Source organism: Mchenga conophoros, linkage group LG15 (assembly GCF_057382185.1).
Source record: "Mchenga conophoros isolate Kocher_MC1m ecotype Shallow Benthic linkage group LG15, M_conophoros_male_GT1.1, whole genome shotgun sequence".
NCBI lineage: Eukaryota > Metazoa > Chordata > Actinopteri > Cichliformes > Cichlidae > Mchenga > Mchenga conophoros.
The window spans coordinates 23202906-23224209 of record NC_140540.1 but is presented as its reverse complement, the minus strand read 5'-3'; the positions used below and the strand labels follow the sequence as shown (position 1 = coordinate 23224209).

Below are 21304 nucleotides of genomic sequence, written 5' to 3'. Positions count from 1 at the left end.
GTGGGTTAAAATAGGGTCCAGTCTTGTACTAGTGAGGTGTACCTAATAAAGTGGCTACTTAATGTGTAATTTCTTTCAATCCCTATCCCTGATTAAACTAATGTTGTTTTATGAGCAAAGGCTTCAGACTAGCTTCTATGAGAAGAAGAAGGAGATAATAGTAATGGCCCATCTTTCATCATTTAGGAACAGTGAAAATGTATAACCAGATCCTTTTTGTTAAACATATGTCCACATACGAATGAGTCAGTATTTTATTCTGATCACAACAAAGATAACAATATTACACTGACGTTGCTTTTCGACTGATAGCTTCGTATTTGCTGCAGCTCAGGTCTGCTCTCAGTAACATGATCAGCTCTATAACAGCACCACCAGAGGACGCTCTTCACCTGGATTTCAGATCAGCAGCAGCTCGAACCTGTTGCATCGTCACTGTGTGTAAGCGTGGTGAACAGCGCTCTCTAGAGGTTCACTGCAGCATTACAGAGACACCAACTCTCAGATACATTCAGAAGTTTAACTCGTCTTCAGAGACTTTGTTCCCTGCCTCAAACAGAACGGGCTGCCATGTTCTCGGGCTGCAGGGTGGAAGAGGTGGAGGAGGCAAAGGAGCAGTGCATGATGGGACAGAAGGGCTCGTGGGCTCTAAGAGCTTCGGTCAGCAGGTGCTGCTCCTCTGACAGAGAATCCACCTGGAGATGAATTCACTCTGTTACTGCTGTGTAAAAGCAATGGAGGTACACCAGAACTATTTGCTTTCATTTCTGCTGTGTTTTATGCATTTCATACAAACAGGACTTGCTGCTGTTTGTATAAAATAAAATTGTCTATAAAAGACGAACAGAGACAGAATTAGCAGTGTGTTTACCTCTCTCCTCAACTTCCTGTTCCTCTGCTCTAGCAGCTCACAGGCCTGGAGGTGAAGAGGGGGAAACAATGTGGGAAATACATGTTACATTAAAAAACAAAAGCTTTCATATGAATAAAAAAAAATATTTATTTGAAAACAAAAGCTAGACTGAACATTTCATCTTTGGGGTATTTTGAATGGGATTGTAACTTTGGAAATGTGATTTTTGCATAGACACATAAATGGGGCTGCCACACATTCATTGCATAAATGCACAATGGGATTTTTATTGCTGCAGTCCCAGCTTGTAAGCACTCAGTCATCTCTGGATTTGAGAATATGGAGACAGAGAAATCAGAGAGCACTCTCCTTGCCCTATTTCAAAAGCCAACAAACAGTCAGGAGACACGCATCACTTTTTTTTTTATTAATAAATTAAAAAAAAAAAAAAAAGCTATAAAAGTAATATTAATTAACTCAATTTCACTTCATATTTTTATCCCGGTGGTCCACATGTAAATTTGCTCTTCAACTGACAGTTTGCTTTAAACCAGCAGCTTCAAGCAAGAAAGGACCTGTCAAAATACTCACTCTAGTTTATCAGCCACATACAGCCCAATTTGATCTGAACTGTAGTAAAACCTAAAACAGTTTGAGAAACAAAACAGCCAGCCAGAAACACTCCAGCTGTAAATCAAAGAAACGTGTTGGCATGGTCGTTGGTTTAACCACCTCACTTTAGCCGATGTGTTATGGTCAGTAACAAGTCTGTAAAGGTGAGCGGGCGGTCATCTGGCTGTGATGAAATTAACGTCTCAGACAACCAGTCTCAAAGACACAATCTGTTCTCAGTGACTTGCAAAATAAACCTTCATGGAGGAAAAAAATACAGTGCAAAAAATATTTGCAACATTTTGCAAACCTGTTAAGAGCCCAAAAATAGACCTTTTGGTGGGCCACTTTGGGCCCAAGTGCCGTATGTTTGACACACCGACTTAATGCATATATCAGAATCTGATCAGCAGAAATACGTTCACCCACCTCGTGCAGCAGGTCGGCTCTCTGAGTTTGTCTTTTGCGGCTCTTCTGAGCTGCAACTCTGTTCTTCTCTCTCCTCTTCATCCTCCGCCCCTCATCCTCCGAACACTGACACAAACAAACAAACACTATAATCCGTTGACACGTTCTACAATTGTGATATTTTACGTCTCGTTTTTTACTGCTTAACCAGAGTTTGTTTGTGCAGATTCATGTGAGGACACTGGCAGCGTTACATCACATATCTGCCTATTTATCACACAACCTCCATGTGAAGCACCGAGGGCGACCATAGCGATATCAGCCTATATACACAAGATGTTTTAAACCATCTTTAAAACCTCTTGACCCTTGACCTCCCCGTGGATTAATAGGAAGGTAAACAGTAAAAAAACAAACCTAAATGTACACGTGTTAAGAAAAAACACGATGACGTGATCTTTCTTACCTCCCATCCTTCACAGAGCTGGTTGGTGCTGATGTTATTCTGTTGAGACTGGCATGAAAAACCAGAGACTGACATCACAGGCTTTAAAATCAAAACCTAAAAGGAAAGACGACGGTGTTCTTAACACTGGTTCTGTCAGGAGACTGATAGGTGTGTGTGTGTGTGTGTGTGTGTGTGCTGGGCACTGAGTCCAGTCAAGTTCAAACACACTGGGTAGAAAACTAGCTCGAGTTTCACTTCAGCTTACTTTTCAATTTCGCTGCCTTTTTTAAAGAAGTGGCCAGCACAGTTAATGTAAGTCACGTGACTTGTGGGGCCCCATGGTTAACCTGTATTTAGCATATGGAAGAAGTCTGTCTTCAGGACTACCAGACAGCCAACTGAGATAATCAACAGACGAAGCAGATTCTATTTAAAAACAACAAACTGGTGAGACTCAGGACTTTCACCCTGGAGGTTAGGGTTCAGCTACTGTTTACACTCACACATTAGATTTATGCACCAAAACTATTTGGTTAGATTTACAGAATGAAATGTTGTGCATTAAAATACACACTTCTTCCATTCATAAACATGTTTTAAAGTTTCTGTTTTTACTGTGCGCACAGATCATTCCCATATTCTGCAGGTGACAACTATAAATCCACTACTTACAGTTTCTCTCAGTTAAAGTTTTGAAAAACAGAAAAGGGATTTAAAGAGTTATGACATAACAATATATTTAACTAAGCCGACAGCTTTTACGGAGTTTTAACCATAAATTTAAGGTTTATGAAGCTCTTTAAAGTGGATTAAAGTGACCACAAAGTGACCAATATGAGAAAGAAGTACAAGCAAAGCCCCTGGAATTGTATTATATACACATCATGCACAAGATAACAGAAATGACATAAATGATTTCATTTGATTCAACACTAATCAGTTTTTCCTTTACAAAAATCAATTTAGACTAACAAATGAACAAATCTGATGCTGATCAAGTTGAGATAATATGCAAAAACATGCTGCACGTAACTCCACAAGATTAAACCTCTGATGCTACTTTAGTCCTTGCAAGTGGACAAACAAATCAGCCAGTTTGAGGTATTTTTATTTGTGCTTTTGACTTGCCAAACAGTATCTCTGTTGCCGCCCACACATGGAACTGAAACTTCTGTTTGGCTTCATGGAAAAGAATGATCATGTTTACACTTATTAATTTCAGCCACAGACTGGATATTAAAAAGGGATGTATCCACTTTGACACAATCTGGTATATTTTAAGGCCCCAGTGTTGCTATTTTGGCCACCACAGTGCTGGTGAAGTGCTGACAGAGAGAGCAGTGAAAAGTTTTTGGCTAAGTTTGGACGGCAAGCTGCATACAGACACAGACCAGATCATACTAAAGCTAAACCTTGTACAATTGTTAAAGAGGGTGGAGCAGGTTACAGAGAGCAAAACATTTTTGTAGCAGCTTGTAAAGCACATTTATTTCCGCTGTAAAGTTAGACATTTTAATGTGGGAGTCTATGGATGTGCTGGCTCTTGGGATCAGCCAAGTGGCCATTAGAGGAACTGCAGTGTTTGGGAATTTCACACTGGTTTAATGTTTCTTGAAGTGTCACTCGAGCTTGTCCTCTCCCACGCAGCACTCTGGTTTCTTGGCTTGGGGCACATAGCCCTCTGCGGCTGCTGCTTCCTCTACAGCTCTCTTGATTGGTTGCTTGTTTCCCATGGCTCTTTTCGCAGGAGGAAAAGGAGCCTCTGATTGGTCATTAAAACCAAACACTTCTCTGTGTATCTCCAGAGAGGCTTGGCTGGGTTTCATTTTGAGGATTTCGCATAGGCCTTCAACTTGTGTTTGCAGAGTGTTGATTGACTGTAGAAAAAAAAATATGTGAGTAATGACTCCATACATGAAGGTGTGACTCTATACATGAAGGACAACTTGCTAAGAGCTTTCAGTGTGTTACCTTTATGACCTGGATGGCCTGCTTTACCACACTAGGAGCGGCTGCTGTCAAATCATTCATGATGTTCTCTGGTAAAACACACAAGAACGGCTCTGTTATCGAGGGTAAACTGCACGTCAGCTGTGTCTACAGTTAGTCTTGTCTGTCTGCTTAGGCATTGTGGAGATTTGCTGCAAAATAAAAAGAACTGTCCACACTGATTTAACACAAAGAATATCACAAAATAGTCACAGAATCATTGGAAATACTGAAACTAAACTTACTCTAGGTGTGTGCAGAAGGGAATACTGTCTGGTATAAAATTTGTAAGGAAACAGTGACTATATCTGGACAAATACTGCGGTTTTATTTATATAGGACTGGATCGAAACAACAGTTACCTTGAGTTAAAGACCCTACAATAATACAGAGAAAACCCAACAATCAAACAACCACCTACAAGTAAGCACTTAGTGACAGTGGGAAGGAAAAACTCCCTTTTAACAAGAAGAAACTGCCAGCAAAACGAGGCTCAGGGAGAGGTGGCCATCTGCTGCGACCGGTTGGGGGTGAAGGTAAGAAGACAGGACATACTGTGGAAGGCAGCCATTGATGAATAACAACTAATGATTAAAAGTAAACTGGTGGAAGAACTCATCTATTTATACACCATATAAACATATCTGCTTGAGCCATTTGCTCCTCAAGCATCATTTATCGTTTTCAAGCTAATGTTGATTCAAATTTATTTTAAAGCGATTGATTCGGCGGCTGTGGCTCAAGAAGTAGTCATGTACTAATTGGAAGGCTCCAGTCTTCATCTCCAAGAATCAATGGGAAATATACTGAATCTCAAGTTTCACAGAATGATAAAATGCACTAACACGTAGGAAAACGTGAAAGTGTGTAAATGAGTGATACCTTATATATGTATGACTGATAAAAATTTTGAGTGGCAAAATAAGGTAGAAAATTCTGTGCATTTACCATTTAAAGTGGTGCTATATATATATATATATATATATATATATATATATATATATATATATATATGTGTATGTATGTATGTGTGTGTGTGTGTGTGTGTGTGTGTGTGTGTGTGTGTGTGTGTGTGTGTGTGTGTGTGTGTGTGTGTGTGTGTGTGTGTAGCGGAAGGGGCTACATGAATAGGATGACGGACCTATGGATTCTTCGATACCCAACATCCACAATGACGGCGAAACAACTAGTAGCTCAGTGTTCCAACATTCGAAAGAAGGGACTGCTCTCACAGCTAGAGATTGACGAGGTACAACACAAATGCTACGGCAAGGAGGAGTCAGGACGCCAGGTCAGGGGGGAGATATCATCACCCCCACCCGAGATTGGGTACATAGCCCCAAGTGCGATAGGAGAAGGATCGTTGAGTGCGAGAGGAACTGACCTGAAAAATAGGATCATGGCCAAGCTTGAAACCTGGATCCCCCGTAGCCGGTTACCAAGATTACGTGAAGTACCCTCAGAAGGTCTGCTAGATGATGTTAATGCAGCACTACGGACAATACCTACAACCACAATTACCGACACTAACAAGCTGATCTACAATACGGCAGCAGTGATCAGTGAGATGCTTGGCTACAAGTTGAACAGCCACAAGGGGCAGTACCCTCCATGGAGAAGGAGGCTAGAGGGCAAGATCAAAGTAGCACGGAGGGAGGTTAGCCAACTAACGGAGTTGCAGAAAGCTGCGACAAAGAAGGTGCATAAGAAATACAGCAAGCTGTCCATACCTGAGGCCTTGGAAACTGCCAAGCAAAGACTCACAGCCTTGGCCAGCCGCTTGAGGAGGTACACCAGAGAGATAGAAGGCAGGAGAATAAACCAGCTGTTCTCCACAGAACCAGCAAAGGTGTACTCTCAGTGGCAAGGGAACAATAATAAGAGAACAGCACCACCAAGGCTGGAGACGGAGCAATACTGGAAGAGCATATGGGAGAAGGACGCAACCCATAACGGCAATGCTCAGTGGCTAGTGGATCTGAGGGCAGACCACAGCGACCTCCCTGAACAGGGTCCAGTAACCATCACAGTGGCAGATATCCAAGAAAGGGTCTCCAGTATGAAGAGTTGGACAGCACCAGGGCCCGACATGGTTCACGCCTACTGGCTAAAGAAGCTGACTGCACTCCACGAGCGTCTGGCAGCACAAATGAACCAGCTGCTAGTTAACGAGAGACACCCGGAATGGCTAACCGAAGGTCGGACGGTCCTGATCCCCAAGGACCCCAAGAAGGGACCGGTCCCCTCCAACTACCGACCAATAACCTGCCTCAGTACTACATGGAAGCTCCTGTCAGGCATCATATCGGCTAAGATGAACAGGCACATGGGTCAATACATGAGTGGGACACAGAAAGGAATTGGCAAGAATACCAGAGGCGCAAAACACCAGCTACTGGTAGACAGAACAGTCAGCCGAGACTGCAAGACCAGACTGACCAACCTGTGCACTGCCTGGATTGATTACAAGAAGGCCTATGACTCAATGCCCCACAGCTGGATACTGGAATGCCTAGAATTGTACAAGATCAATGGGACCCTAAGAGCCTTCATCAGGAACTCAATGGGGATGTGGCGTACAACACTAGAGGCCAACTCCAAGCCCATAGCACAAGTCACCATCAAGTGCGGGATCTACCAAGGAGATGCTCTGTCCCCACTGCTGTTCTGCATAGGCCTGAACCCCCTCAGTGAGATCATTAACAAGACTGGCTACGGATACCGACTACGGAACGGAGCAGTTGTCAGCCACCTCCTGTACATGGATGACATCAAGCTGTATGCCAAGAGTGAACGAGACATCGATTCACTGATCCACACTACCAGGCTATACAGCAATGACATTGGAATGTCGTTCGGACTGGAGAAGTGTAGTCGGATGGTAACAAAGAGAGGGAAGGTAGTCAGAACTGAGGGGATTGAACTACCAGAAGGCAACATTGCAGACATAGAGGACAGTTACAAGTACCTGGGGATCCCGCAGGCAAATGGGAACCATGAAGAGGCCACTAGAAAGGCTGCAACCACCAAGTACCTGCAGAGGGTCAGGCAAGTCCTGAGGAGTCAGCTGAATGGTAAGAACAAGATCCGGGCCATCAACACTGCCACACGTGATCAGGTACCCTGCTGGGGTAATAGGCTGGCCAAAGGAGGAGATAGAAGCCACTGACATAAAGACAAGAAAGCTCCTTACCATGCATGGAGGGTTTCACCCCAAGTCCAGCACCCTGAGGCTGTACGCTAAGCGGAAGGAAGGGGGCCGGGGACTGGTGAGTGTCAGCACCACAGTCCAGGATGAGACAAGGAACATCCAAGAATACATTGGGAAGATGGCCCCAACTGACCGAGTGCTCAGTGAATACCTCAGGCAGCAGAAACCCAAGAAAGAGGAGGGAGACGAGGAACCATCATGGAAGGACAGGCCCCTGCACGGTATGTACCACCGGCAGATAGAGGAGGTGGCTGATATCCAGAAATCCTACCAGTGGCTGGACAAAGCTGGACTGAAAGACAGCACAGAGGCACTAATCATGGCAGCACAAGAACAAGCTCTGAGTACAAGATCCATAGAGGCTGGGGTCTATCACACCAGGCAAGACCCCAGGTGCAGGCTGTGTAAAGATGCCCCAGAGACAATCCAGCACATAACAGCAGGGTGCAAGATGCTAGCAGGCAAGGCATACATGGAACGCCATAACCAAGTGGCCGGCATAGTGTACAGGAACATCTGTGCCGAGTATAACCTGGAAGTCCCGAGGTCAAAATGGGAGATGCCCCCAAGGGTGGTGGAGAATGACCGAGCTAAGATCCTGTGGGACTTCCAGATACAGACGGACAAAATGGTGGTGGCTAACCAACCGGACATAGTGGTGGTAGACAAACAGAAGAAGACGGCCGTAGTGATCGATGTAGCGGTTCCGAAAGACAGCAATATCAGGAAGAAGGAACACGAGAAGCTGGAGAAATACCAAGGGCTCAGAGAAGAGCTCGAGAGGATGTGGAGGATGAAGGTAACGGTGGTCCCCGTGGTAATCGGAGCACTAGGTGCGGTGACTCCCAAGCTAGGCGAGTGGCTCCAGCAGATCCCGGGAATAACATCGGAGATCTCTGTCCAGAAGAGCGCAGTCCTGGGAACAGCTAAGATACTGCGCACGACCCTCAAGCTCCCAGGCCTCTGGTAGAGGACCCGAGCTTGAAGGATAAACCGCCCGCAGGGGCGTGCTGGGTGTTTAAGTTATATATATATATATATATATATATATATATAAACATTTTTCATGGCAACTGTATGAATGACTGTGTGACCTGCGATACTACAGTAAAACTATTGTTATCGCTTCATGAGTCATTTACAACCTGCCGATATGTTTTTATTCACAGCCTTTGCTTCATTCTACTAAAAACGGTGAACAAGAAGTACTGATGTGTTTAGGTATTTCACTTCAGTGATGCTGAAACTTTCATGTCTGCCTTGAAAAAGAACCAGTTCTTCCTAAATGCACTTTAAAATAGCAAACACCCCCTCACTGAACAAAGGGCGCTTTATGTGTTTTTCTTTTTGACTCTACACGTAACCATAAGATGTCTAAATTTACTCTCCAAAGTAAGACAGTAACACTGTCCTGAGCCAGCAGTACAGCACTCTGTAGCTGGTGCTCAGCAATTCAAGTCAGCTGCAGGTGAACAGTCACTGGTATACCTGTAAAGATTTGGGGAAGAAGCTAAAATAAAAAATGTCTGTGTCTATAGAAATGATCAGAGGCTACTACCTTGATCAGGATCTTTGACCACCTCTTGAGGTTTGATGGCCTGCTCATACAGCCCCTGAAACATGAAACAGTTTGTTTCAATCTTTAGACAAATATCTGTTCATGAAAGATTCTGTGAAATCTATAATTAGCAATAAACATTTTATCAAAGATAGAAAATACTCTTTGCTTTGAAAAACACTTGCCACTTTTGCACTTTAGTTATTCAATATATTTGTTTATTTTTATACAAAAAACTCAAATTGAGAGTAATGCACAATAATCAGAGCTGGTAAATCAAAAAATAAACAAGGAGAAAAAAAAAGCCCCACCATGATTTTCCGTTCAGCCTTGAGGGCATGCACCACATGAGGAAGGATCTTTTTGGGGAATGTACGGCGCCTTCTTGTGGTCTCAACAATAGTATCGTCCAGGAGGCTTTCCAGATCTACAGCTTCATCCTCTGCTGAGGGTGTTGGTGGTAGAGAAACAGACAGCATAGTTGACTTAATAAAGCTTTCCTTAAAATATAATAATTGAAACAAGAGTATGAAAAGGGCGAAGGATCACCTTCATCATCGGGCGCCTCCTCCCAAGGCCGTCCATTCACCAACACGTTAGCCTGAACAGCAGCCTCAAAATTCTGCACAGTTTCAAATAAACAAACACACAATCAGTGGCAACACACATTAAAATATGATGTCAGCTGTTCAACTGCAGCAGGATCAGATCAATTTGATAACGTTTCTATTTTGGTCAACACAGGAAGCCATATTACACTTTATTTTGCAGGACTGTCCTGATTAATCTAGTCCCAAAGAAGACTACCAGGATCATTTTCAGGAAACTCTGTTGCTGTTATTATATGAACACTGTACAGTCCTCCATACAAAGGTCAAACGTTGATCACAGTTGTTTCTGTACTTAGTTCACATGAAGCTTAAAGTGGGCTACAAATAATCTGCACAACTGAAACACTGTTTTCCCCAAATTTCCATGAAAACTTGGTTTCTTCTGCTGCAGCGTGATGATGATTCAGTATGAAGCACATAGCTCGAAATACGTGGGATGCACTTACTGTGTACTTAAAATAATAGTGTGATAAAAAGACTAAAACAGTCATGCCTGTCTTTGAGGATTTAGTCAGTGCAAAAACTGACACGAGTCACAACATAAACTTCAAACGCTGCGTTGGTTACAATAAAATAATTCGTTAGAATACTGACAGCCGGCAATATCTGTAGATTGTAAGTTTATAACGCAAGTATCCACACAGCAGTCAGCACAACTTAAAACACAAAACAAACAAACACACAGTATTTACACACTCTCCATTTAATTATTCTCCATCCTAGAGCATTTAGACTACCCCTAAGTGAAATTTAATACTGTCACCATATCAGATTTCCTCTATGTAATTAAAAAAAAAAAAAAAATGACCATAGTGGCATTTTTTCAGCTGTCTGTCTGTTGTCTCTTTTTGGCACAGACAGTCTGTAATCATAGGTGCATAAAGGATTTGTAAAAATAACTAGATCAAAAAAATGGGGTCATCACAGCATATCATCTGTCTCCATCTCATCCTAACCCATGCATCCTCATCTTCTCTTCAACTCCATCTTCAACATCCATTGTCCAATAGAGCCATTATCCCTCCTCTGCACTTTTCCACACCATCTGTACCTCACCTTTCCAACTTTGTCTCAAAATGCTCAACCTGAGCTGTCCTTCTGATGTACTTATATCTAATTTTGTCTCATCACGTTCAACTATCATCTTTTTCCACCTCTCGCGTGCACTGTCCATTTCTTTGAAAGGTGACCCCAGGTATTTAGGCTCCTCTACCTTCGCTACATCCGCTCCTTGCATCTTCGCTGCTACACCTGCCTTCCTCTCATCCACACATATCTATCCTGTCTTGCTTCAACTGACTTTCCAGAGCATACCTCCATTTCCCCTCTTCCACCTACTCTCAGTGTGGTCTGCTAACATCACAGCCCACAGACACTAATGCCTGACCTCATAACTATTACTGGTGAGCTTAACAGATGTGGCTTAATAATATCAAGCTGTAAAGTATATATGCAAAGATTTTATAAATACGCCTTCATTAAAACAACTATCAGCGGCCTGGCATCTACAGTTTAGCATTGCCCACATCATGTTCAGTTACAGTCAATCCCAAAATGTGAGAAAGGACTCGGACTCACTGCCAGCAGCTCCTGCAGTAAAACTCGCTTCGTCTCCTCCGGAAAGTCCTCCGGCTGCCCGTCCAGAGCCGTCTTTAAAAGTTCTTTGTATTTGTTCACCTGCTCACTTACTACTTTCTTCGAGGTTACCTGGACCCTGTACTCTGGATTTGTTTCCTCACTTGGTAAGATTTCACTCTCTACAGCCTCCATCTTTACCGCCAACTTGTTTATATTTTTTTTTAACGCAACCCGGAACTGAACAGAAACGAACCGGTCCTTCTACCATAAATGACCGTGAAGGAACGTTTATTTTTGGAGGAGTGTTCCGGGATGGTTGTTAGCTATGCTACTAACGCAGAGAAGTTATTCTAATATTATTTGGTCTCTTAGCTTTTATTTGTTGATTTTCAATGGAGAATGGCTTCGTTGATTGTCACTGTCATATCTCGGCTCATGAGTTTGAAGAGGTAAATTGTCACATGTTGGAAATTATCCGTCACCTCTTCATGAACTGCAGGAAATTTGGAGCATTATTTACTCTTTTTATTTACAGTCTGATTACAGCTCCTAGCTTTATATATACTACTCAAATATAGCCTTTCTTTTACTTTTAGGATTTCGAGGATGTGATCCTGAGGACGAGGGAGGTAAGCATAATGAATTCCTTTTATACCTTCACATATGCCTTACAGATCTTGGCCATTTGAAACCTGTAGATATTTTCAGAGCCATTTGGAAATACAGCCTGAAACTACAGATGAAGAAAACGTGTAGTTGTATGTTTCATCTTGTTTCACACAAGTACAATAAGTGCAGTTTAATATAATATTTAAAATAGTAAGCATGCAGTTATGTGTGTCTATGTGTAGGCTGGTGTGAAGACTCTGGTTGCAGTTACAGAAGAAGTCTGAGAGTTTGCCCGAGTTCTCCAGCTGCAGGAAAGGTCTGCACGTCTGCAAAGCACATTGTCTGTCTCACAAACATATATTATGCTGCTTGCTTTTTATTGAGAGGACACCAAATTGAAGAAAAACGACATCAACAGCATAAAGCCTAAAAGAATCATTAAGCTGAAATAAGACAGGAGAAAAAGAGACAAAATTTCAGTTATTTGCTGATGAAATAAATACAACTATCCAGGAACTTAGGTGCAACTAAAGGTTAGGTTTTCTGAACTAATATTTGTATAGTAAAAGTACACAGACACACTGAGGTGCGCTCACAGTAAGAACAGAGCTTGTGTTACTTTTCCTCTAAAGTCAGTCATGCAGAGTGTAAAGAAAACAAATGTGTATATACTGTTCTGCACAGCTGTTCACAGCTGGAAAGCATTGCATTTATTATCTTTGATGTTATGTTGAATTCCTTTCTCACAGCTATCCAGATCTCGTGGCTCCGTGTTTTGGCATCCATCCGCTGCAGGCTGCCGAGGGCCCTCAGCAGCGCAGCGTGAAACCTCAGGTAGTGAACCAATGTGTAGCGCATCTGTCTTTTAAATATTTTACTTAAATAATCATGAAAAAATGGGAAGGAAATCTGTATCCAGACTGTATCCAGTGATTCATGTAGTTTGCTTACTATGGTAGAAATCTGCTTTAATTCTTCATGGCAGCAATTCAACCAGGTGCTTGAAGTATTCCTCAGAGATTTTGGTCCAAGATAGCATTATCCATCCAGTACAGATTTGTTGGCTGCAGATCCATGATATGAATCTCCTGTTCCACCGCACCACACCCTAAAGTGCTCTGTTGGATTGAGATCTGGTGACTGTGGAGGACATTTGCATACATGTTCAAGAAACTAGTTTGACAAGGATGTACCAACCAGCTTGAAGCAACCATCAACAGACAGGCACACTGTGGTCATAAAGGGATGGAAATGGTCAGCAACAGTAATCAGAAAGGCTGTGATGTTTAAAGGATGTTCAATCTGTTCTAAGGTGGTGCAACGTGTCAAACCATTACACCACCGCAGACTTGAACAGTTAATACAAGGCAGGATCCATTTCATGTTGTTTATACCAAATTCTGGCTTTCTGTTTTTCAAATTTATTGTTGTTTAATTTTAGCGTCAGTTTTCCTTTCTTTGCTGACGGGAGCGGCAGCCCATCAGAAACAGAATGCTTATTAATCCCTAAGGAAATGATGTAATCAGACCACCATTGTGGTCTTCTGCTACGCATTTGCTTCAAGTATCTGTGAGTGCGTGTCTGTGTGCTCAGAGATGCTCTTCTGCACACTTTAGCTATAACAAGTGGTTGTTTGAGTTATTGTTGCAGCAGTCTGGCCATTCTTCTTTGATCACTGTCATTAACTTCACATTTAAACTCACAGAACTGCTGCACACTGGTTGTTTTCTCCTTTTCAGACTATTCTCTGTAAACCCTGAAGATGGTGTGGGAAATTTCCAGTAGATCAGTGTTTGCTGAATACCCAGAAAAATATTTTTTTAATGTTTTTTTTTTTTTTCTTTTTTAAACCTCACCTTTAATAAAGAAATATGTTCTACAGGATCTGGACGTCGCCCTTCCACACTTCTATAATCACAAAGAACGCCTGGTTGCTGTTGGAGAGGTAGACTTTTAACCTCTAACTGAACCTTATAATAATCTCTTTTATTAAACTATTTTTAATTTTTCTGCGGATTTAATAAAACATGTTTATATGTCTAAGCTAAACGTCTTTTTAAATTGACTAAGAAGTGTGCTGCATCTCAGACTCCATGAAATGGAGCTCAGTAGGAAAAAGTTTAACCAAAGTTTTATATAATAAATAATTCCATGACTGGAAGACTTCATAGATAATTTAAGTTATATCAGCTTCTGAAGGCTTAAGGGTGGTCATGGATTCAACTGTTACAAACACACACACTAACACACACTGTGTCTGCCCCATGTTAAAAAAATCTTTACATTGTTAACGTAACCTGTCTTGAAGCAAAGCAGATTAAACTTGTTAAAAGCCCCGATTTACCTGCTAATCTCGCTTGTAAGAAAAGGTTAATGCACACGGTCAGTAACAATCTTTCTCAGGCTCACAGACAGTCACACACACTAACTGCTCTCCAGCAGGCGCTGATGGTGCAGGGAATTTCTACATGGTCTCAATGAGGAATGTGTGTTTTTTCAGCACATTTCAGGCGTCACAGGGCTAAATCGACACTCTCCTACTGCTGTTTCCAGCTGTTGGATTAGGTTGGAGACGTAGAGCTCCATCCTCTGCTTCACTGAGCACATTTTAGTTCAGCTACAGTTTGAATCTGTAACCTTTTCCCTCATATCTGGTCTGGCAGTTTTTTCTTTAATCTGCGGATGCTTGAGTGGTTGAGGGTACTTTGTGGTTTTAGGTTGAGCAATCAAACCAGTTTGACTCGACTTCATTTGGACATAAGCTCTGTGAGAACTGACTCACTTGAGAGATGGCGACTTAAACCTCTTCCTTGCCAGAGGCTCATGCACCAGAGCAGGTGTCAGTTTTTAAGGTGGCACACACAAATCCAATGTAGCATTTGGTGCGCCTCATTTCTGTTTCTTATAGAAATTTCTTATGTTTCTTCTCTTATGAAACTTAATCAGTAACGATTCACTGACATAGATCAAAGTTGAGAGTTTAAAGAGCGAACCTGAGACCAAGGTTTAGTTTCTACCGTAGCATGCATAAACCCTTTGAATACTGAACTTGTAGATCAGTGCGTTAAATGTTTATGTCAAGTTAATGGTGAGCATTAAGATGCTAGTCTGAGTGTACCTTTTCAGGAAATGAAATTTTGATTAAATTTGTTCTAAAAACGACTTAAAATTTGGAACGATCATAGTGAAAAAGAAATGCAAAGTGATTCTGGTCTTCTAAAACTTTTCCTACATTAATAGTAGTCTGGGATGGGATGACTGATTAAAAGAAAATGTATTTATTTTTTACGATTTGGGCTTGGGGTGTGTAAGGTCCTACTTTCAAATCCCGGATCAGCCCCAAACTTTTACGTACTCTTAAAGGGTCCAGGGGATGAGGGAAATATCTAAAGGAGACGTGGGAGGCAAAATGGTTAAATTAAAGGGTTTTATTAATGTTTTTATTAGTAATTCAACTAAAAGAGACGGACAAGCCCTATCACATTTTAAAGAAGGAAAACGACAAAACCCAGTAGTTGGTCAATAAACTGAAAAGTAAGTCAAAAAAGGGTTAGTCACCGAAACACACTCCTCTCCACAGAGCAGGCCACCTACAAAACCCAACAAGGCTCTTTGGCACTAGACCTCACCTGTCTCTGGTCCTAATTGCTGATTAGAGTCAGCTGTGCAAAAAGGGTGGCACCTACGGTAGGAGAGAGCAGGACACACCCACACAAGTTCAATTTCACAGGAGGCCCTGCTAGGGCCATAACAGCCTTCTTTTAATTTTTCAGATTGGTTTAGACTTCACTCCCTGGTGCGCCCCGACTCAGCAGGACAGAGATGACCAAGTGACCGTCTTCATCAAACAGCTCAGCATCGCCAAGGAGCTGGACTTACCTGTGTGAGGACTAATTAAAATAGCTGTTGTTAGAGTTCAAATTCAAGTTCTTTCCCTTTTCACAAATATAACACAGGGTTTATATTTGTGTACTCCACTGTGTTGAATTCCATTGTTTCAAAGTGTTTGAACTTTTAAATGACGGATTTCATTTAACACATTTTAGGACCAAACAAGATCTTATAGCTTAAAGAAGTCCTAGTGCATCAAGACTCAGTGTAAACATGAATGAACAAATCATGCAGAGTCCAAGAATAAAAATATGAAGCTCACATTGAGCTTTTTACCCCGAGCCTGTGTTTCCCAGAAATAATCAAACAGTCAGTCTGCCGAGCATGCACAAGTCGCTAAGTGAAGGTTTTTAATCCACATAGAAGTCTGTGTAACGTGTCGATTGTGAATTTCTGTTCAGGAACGTCCACTCCAGATCAGCTGCTAGGGTCACGATTGAGACCATGAAGGAACAAGGTGAGTGTTAGATTCCAGCGAACCGTGCCGACATCTGAACGTTATCTCATGTTCTGTTTTTCTGTCAGGCATCAGCCGAGCTCTGCTTCATAACTTTGCGGGGAAGCCATCGGTCGCTCTGGAAGGTGTGAAGGCGGGCTACCTCTTCTCTTTTCCCCCCGCCGTCTGCAGAAGCAAACAGGTGAGATGAAAAATGTCGTCCTGTGGAAAAACATTTTTTAACATTTTTTGCTGAGTCACCTGAATAAACAGTTTTAGTACCGCCACACAGAGAGACAAGTTAATCAAGCAGATCCCATTGGAGCACATTTGTCTTGAGACCGACTCTCCTGCCCTCGGGCTTCACCAGCATGTAAGTTTTAAAGGCTTTAAAGTCATCATCATATTGAGACACAGCGCCACAAGTGCAGACATGTTTAATCTGTCTTTTGTCTGCCAGGTGAGGAATGAGCCCGCTAACATCATCCTGCCATGTCGCTACATCGCCGATGTCAAAGGTCTCCCTCCAGAAACTGTTCGGCTGGTCACCGCACACAATGCATACAGACTCTTCCCCAAAGCTAAAACACGCTGACAGTGACATGAGCGTGATTTCGAAATCCAAGGCTCACCCAGTGTGTGACGTCATGGAAAAGATAACTCCCTTTACTACTTAGGGGTGAATCAATTTTTTAATATAAATTTATTTTGCCCAAAACGCCAGAATCTCAGGTTAAACCTCACAAAATTTCAACAACCACCAAACAGCTAAAACAGTAAATGCGAGCAGGAACACGGATTCTGCACAAAGACGTAAACACAAAGCGCGGACCTGCTGACGAATCAGTGAGATGTCGCCTTTCTCACCCGACGGCACGGACACGTTCGGGGCTGAAAGCGGTCGCGCTTTGTGTTTACGCCCTTTTTGCGCTGATTCTAAAGCTGTTAGTTTTATCTCTCTCCAAATATATTGACTGAACCAGCAGCAAAAGAAGATCCAAACGCTTCACATAAACAGTGTCATGAATTCACTCTGACTTTTGCCGTTTTGCTTCCACCACGATAAAATCACACTTCATGCACAGCTCTCTCTCTCTCTCTGTACTGTTTTCTGCATTATTCGCTTGCTTGTTACGCACAAGTCTACCGTTGTTTACAGCGCTGTCGGCTCTGATGCTCACACCTATATATAATATTTCTGACTGAGGCAAAATTTCCCAGATTCAAATCGAATCGAATTGAATCGAATCGATTCGGGACCTTGTGAATCGGAATCTAATCGATTCTAGAGATCAGTGACGATGCCCTATTACTACTGTCCGCCTCTCAGTGTTTCACTGCGAGGCTGTGAACTTTTTTAAACACGTGATGAACACTGCTAACGTTTGAATATCAGAAAGGTTTTTCTTTACTTTTGAGGGTTTTTTTTAAGTTTCACACAAGCTAGAAGCTTTTTGCAAAGTCTTGCAGATGATTTTAATAATTAATGAGATGTGTCTTTCTTGACCAAAGCGAGTGATGCATGGAAATTATTTTTTAAAAATGAGTTTTTAATTTCGGTACTGTCAATAACAAGTACAATCAAATCTTTTAAGACCTCATGTGCCATGATCTCCAGCGTATTTGGGGTTTTGTATCACGTCATATATTAGTTGTGAAAATAAAATATTGAAAGTTGCCCCACGTCTGGGTCCCTGGTGTATCTGCAGTATGAGCTCAGGTCATCTTCTAAGGCTGCAGCTCTCTAGACCAGGTGAGTTTTATCTGGAAGAGAAGAGACAGATCTCAGGAGTCAACAGCTGCTCATTTTCTTTTTGATCACTTTATAGAAAATCAAATAATACGGCTGTTCTCAAACTTGTTTTTCAAACAAGTTCTATTGAACATTAACAAAACAATACTTAAGTAGAATTTCAGTTAAATAAAAGCAAGAAGAATAGCATCAGTTTTGTTTTCCTCCATAAATCATTGATACAGCATAGTTCCACCTCATGTTTTTGATAAATATGTTTATGTCAGCCTGATCAAGACATGCAGCAATTAAGTGGTGCACTACAGATTTTAAACTTTAAGCCAGTTAACTACAGTACAAGTGGTAAATTTGCATTAGATGATTGCCTGGGTAAGTGATGTGAAACTCATTTTACTTTGTGGGCCACATACCATCAATTTAACCTTAAGTAGACTGGACTGGTAAGACCACTGCATCAAGTTTTTAACATCAAGCTAATAATAATACGCCTCGTTTTTTACTTTTCCCGTCTACTGTTAGAGAAAGGCATCAGCGTGGCTCCTAGGTGTAAGTAGATTAGTAAGGTGTTGTATGACACATTGTGGGTAAAATCTTTTAATGAGAAGGCTGAGAAACTGACCATGATTCAGGGTTGAGGCTCAGATTTAGCACGTTAAACAGCCATGCTCTCCTTTTCTGCAAAACCATCCAATGAGGTGGAAAGGACCTACTGAGGCTGGGTCTGTCAGCAAAAACATGTGGGCCACATGTTTGACAACAGCAGTCATAAAACAGGTGACCTGTAGGGTCCTAATGTAATGGCATGTGTGCAAACTATCTCTCATTACTAACATTTCATTTCTCTGTACTGTGGAGCAAATGAAGGTACTAAACAAATTTCATCTTTAATAACGTAATACGGGAAATTGGAATATCTGGAAAGTGGGATTCTTTGATAAACTAAATAACTGTGGATACAGGTTTGCTGTAGTTTTAAAATATTGAATCTTTCAGCCTTTTAGAATTTAATTACCTAATTAAATATTAATATCTTTAAAGTATTTGGGACAGACACACAGTTTCTCGTGTCCATATCAGATCTACAGAAACATTTCTGTAAAATCTTCAGAGAAGCCTTCTTACAGCCCTCCTCGAAGTGCCTTCTCTCCGGGAGCTTGATGGGGGCAGGCCGCTGGGTGCAGGCCTCTCTGCGCTGCGGTCCGCCGGTCAGAGCTGTAAGGAGAACCGAGCTGGACTTCAAGTGACTCCGGTAATGTCTCCTCTGTGATCTCTCCCAGCCCTGCCGGGGGTTCATCTCCACCTGACACCACGTCTCCCTGCTCTGATTCAGCTCCAGCAGAGCCCGATCCTCATACCCGGACATTACTTTTTATCTTTGTAGGAAGTATTAATGTGGACTAGATTTCCTTTCATAAATTATCCAAAGGTAAGCTGTGAGAATGCACTAGTTACCTGGGCAACAAGAAACCGGAAGAGGGGTCTCAAAGATAATTTATTAAGGGAGATGAGCCACTCTGTGCGAGCGAAAGTAGAACATCCCTCGCCTCGAGATTACTAGAATGTAGAGTAAGAATCCCACATCAGATATTAAATTTCAAATTTAGTCGAGGTGTGATCTTAGTTTCCTTTGGTTTTGTTTTATTCTTTAGTTGTCAGGCTTTCATAAAACACTGATACATGAGAAAACAAGCCTTGTACGAGATTCAACCTCAGGTATTCTACAGTCTGCAGAACCTGTAAAGCCAGCTGCATAAAAACAAAATAAATAAAACCAACCACTGTGTATAATTAACGTAGTTGTGACGTCCGGAGTGGACAGAAGTTTGATTAAGCCCACTGAGAAAGAACCTAATAATAATAACTGGGATATTTACAAGCTGGAGATTTATAAATGATTGCAAGCTGAATATTTACACATTGTTCAGTGAAGTCAAACAACACTGCACTGCCATTCATTGGAAAAGAAACACAGAAAGGGCTGTGAAATGTTGCTTGCTTTGCATTTTAAAGTCCAGTAAAGAGATCAGATGCGTGTAGATTTTACTGTAGGTGTGAATCACCTGTAGGATCAGACTTGTGATCCAGTCTCACTGGGTCACACTAGGATTAGAGCAGATAATGCTCAGCATATGGACAGGCTACTTTGAGTATATGGAACAGGCAGCGTAGCTACAGACTAAAGGAACACTGATTAGTTTTATATTTTTTCTATCAGTTCTGTTCATCTTTACTTGTATACCATTTACAGTATTAGAGGAAGAACCCCTGCAATCTGATAATCCCCATTAAGGTAGGGCTTGGCGACTGTGGTGAGGAAGAACACTGTTTTATCCACGTCTCCCATAGGCTCAGGGAGGCACAACCATCTGTTGTGACCAAAGAAAGAGGAGTGTAGACAGTGTAAACATAAAATCCACGAGAGAGTGGCCAAACATTAGTCGCATAGAGTAGTGGCATATTAGCAGCAGGAGTAAAAAGAAAAAGAAGGAAATGCTTAGTGCATCATGGGAAGTCTCCCAGCACCCTGGGCATACAACAGCATAAATATCAGGTGAGTCAAGCGTGCCTGCTCCAGCCCTGCTTTAAACAAAGCAGCCTCTACTTTGTTTAAAGCAGGGCTCTAAAAGTAGAGGGTGTGTCTATTGCTCCCAAACTGAGCTGTTTCCACGGGAGAGTCTGACAGTTTAAGGCCGTGTTTCTAGGAGCCGCTGACTATGGTACCGAGAGATCTCACAAGAAGCACAGATTACATGAAAATAACTCACTCATCTAATTTGGTAGAAATTAGAAACAGTCTAACATCCACAAACATTTAAATGTTACTTTTTTGGTATTAGAAAGCAGATTAAAGAGAAGATGATTTAGTGACGAAACTGACTCGTTTTGACTTCCTAGCAGAGACTTTTCTTTACGTGTGCATCAGAGCTTCCACGGTTACCATTCACACATACGCCCAGACAGGCAGCACTACTAGATACTACTACAAGCTCATGCTGCTCTGCTATTGGCTCATCGTTATCGAAAGGCTTTGTGTCAGAGTCGGCTTAAAAGGTAGAGAGACGTATTGAAACCACCAGACAGGGAGAGAGAGAGAGAGAGAGAATCAAGTGTGTCAGACCGGGAGCAGCACGCTGTTTGACAGAAGCCGGGTATTGTTTTCTAAGGAGTGTTGAGTGTTCGAGTATTTTCATATTTAAGGATATGTAGTCAGCAGTTGTTCATATTTCAGTCATCTGCAGCTCAGCCTTCTTTTTCACCGGTAACCAAATGAGGAAACCTCTCTGTTTCCTGCTCAGCTCGCCTCAGTCGATCATCTCTGGACTCAGCATCGCGCAAAAAGAGCAAA

General features: G+C 42.0%; 4 protein-coding genes across 6 annotated transcripts; 1 reads left to right on the top strand and 3 right to left on the bottom strand.

Moving 5' to 3' along the window:
- Positions 1-240: 240 nt before the first annotated feature.
- batf3 (basic leucine zipper transcription factor, ATF-like 3) lies at positions 241-2538 on the bottom strand. Its single transcript, XM_085245781.1, has 4 exons — positions 2340-2538; positions 1895-1999; positions 872-916; positions 241-695 (listed from the first exon to the last, which is right to left on the bottom strand). The coding sequence occupies exons 1-4, from the start codon at positions 2412-2414 to the stop codon at positions 552-554; spliced, it is 369 nt and encodes a 122-aa protein (XP_085101907.1). The 5' UTR covers positions 2415-2538; the 3' UTR covers positions 241-551.
- An 874-nt stretch (positions 2539-3412) lies between these two features.
- Positions 3413-11519, bottom strand: nsl1 (NSL1 component of MIS12 kinetochore complex). 2 transcript variants are annotated; one of them, XM_085245779.1, is made up of 6 exons: positions 11269-11519; positions 9629-9701; positions 9391-9524; positions 9080-9134; positions 4293-4360; positions 3413-4198 (listed from the first exon to the last, which is right to left on the bottom strand). In XM_085245779.1, the coding sequence occupies exons 1-6, from the start codon at positions 11458-11460 to the stop codon at positions 3941-3943; spliced, it is 780 nt and encodes a 259-aa protein (XP_085101905.1). In that variant the 5' UTR covers positions 11461-11519; the 3' UTR covers positions 3413-3940. The 2 variants fall into 2 exon arrangements, with proteins under 2 accessions (XP_085101905.1, XP_085101906.1); XM_085245780.1 differs by having other exon boundaries at positions 9391-9521.
- A 51-nt stretch (positions 11520-11570) lies between these two features.
- tatdn3 (TatD DNase domain containing 3) lies at positions 11571-17883 on the top strand. The gene is given in 10 exon segments (XM_085245778.1): positions 11571-11717; positions 11865-11897; positions 12120-12193; positions 12627-12711; positions 13761-13823; positions 15652-15761; positions 16171-16226; positions 16295-16407; positions 16498-16578; positions 16666-17883. Coding segments are annotated over 10 exon segments (807 nt in total). The 5' UTR covers positions 11571-11660; the 3' UTR covers positions 16801-17883.
- On the bottom strand, positions 17831-21132 carry spata45 (spermatogenesis associated 45). Of its 2 annotated transcripts, none has more exons than XM_085245783.1 (2): positions 19081-21132; positions 17831-17969 (listed from the first exon to the last, which is right to left on the bottom strand). In XM_085245783.1, exons 1-2 carry the CDS (start codon positions 19319-19321, stop codon positions 17950-17952), a joined length of 261 nt encoding a protein of 86 aa, XP_085101909.1. In that variant the 5' UTR covers positions 19322-21132; the 3' UTR covers positions 17831-17949. The 2 variants fall into 2 exon arrangements, with proteins under 2 accessions (XP_085101909.1, XP_085101908.1); XM_085245782.1 differs by lacking the exon at positions 17831-17969 and adding an exon at positions 18578-18679.
- Positions 21133-21304: the final 172 nt, after the last annotated feature.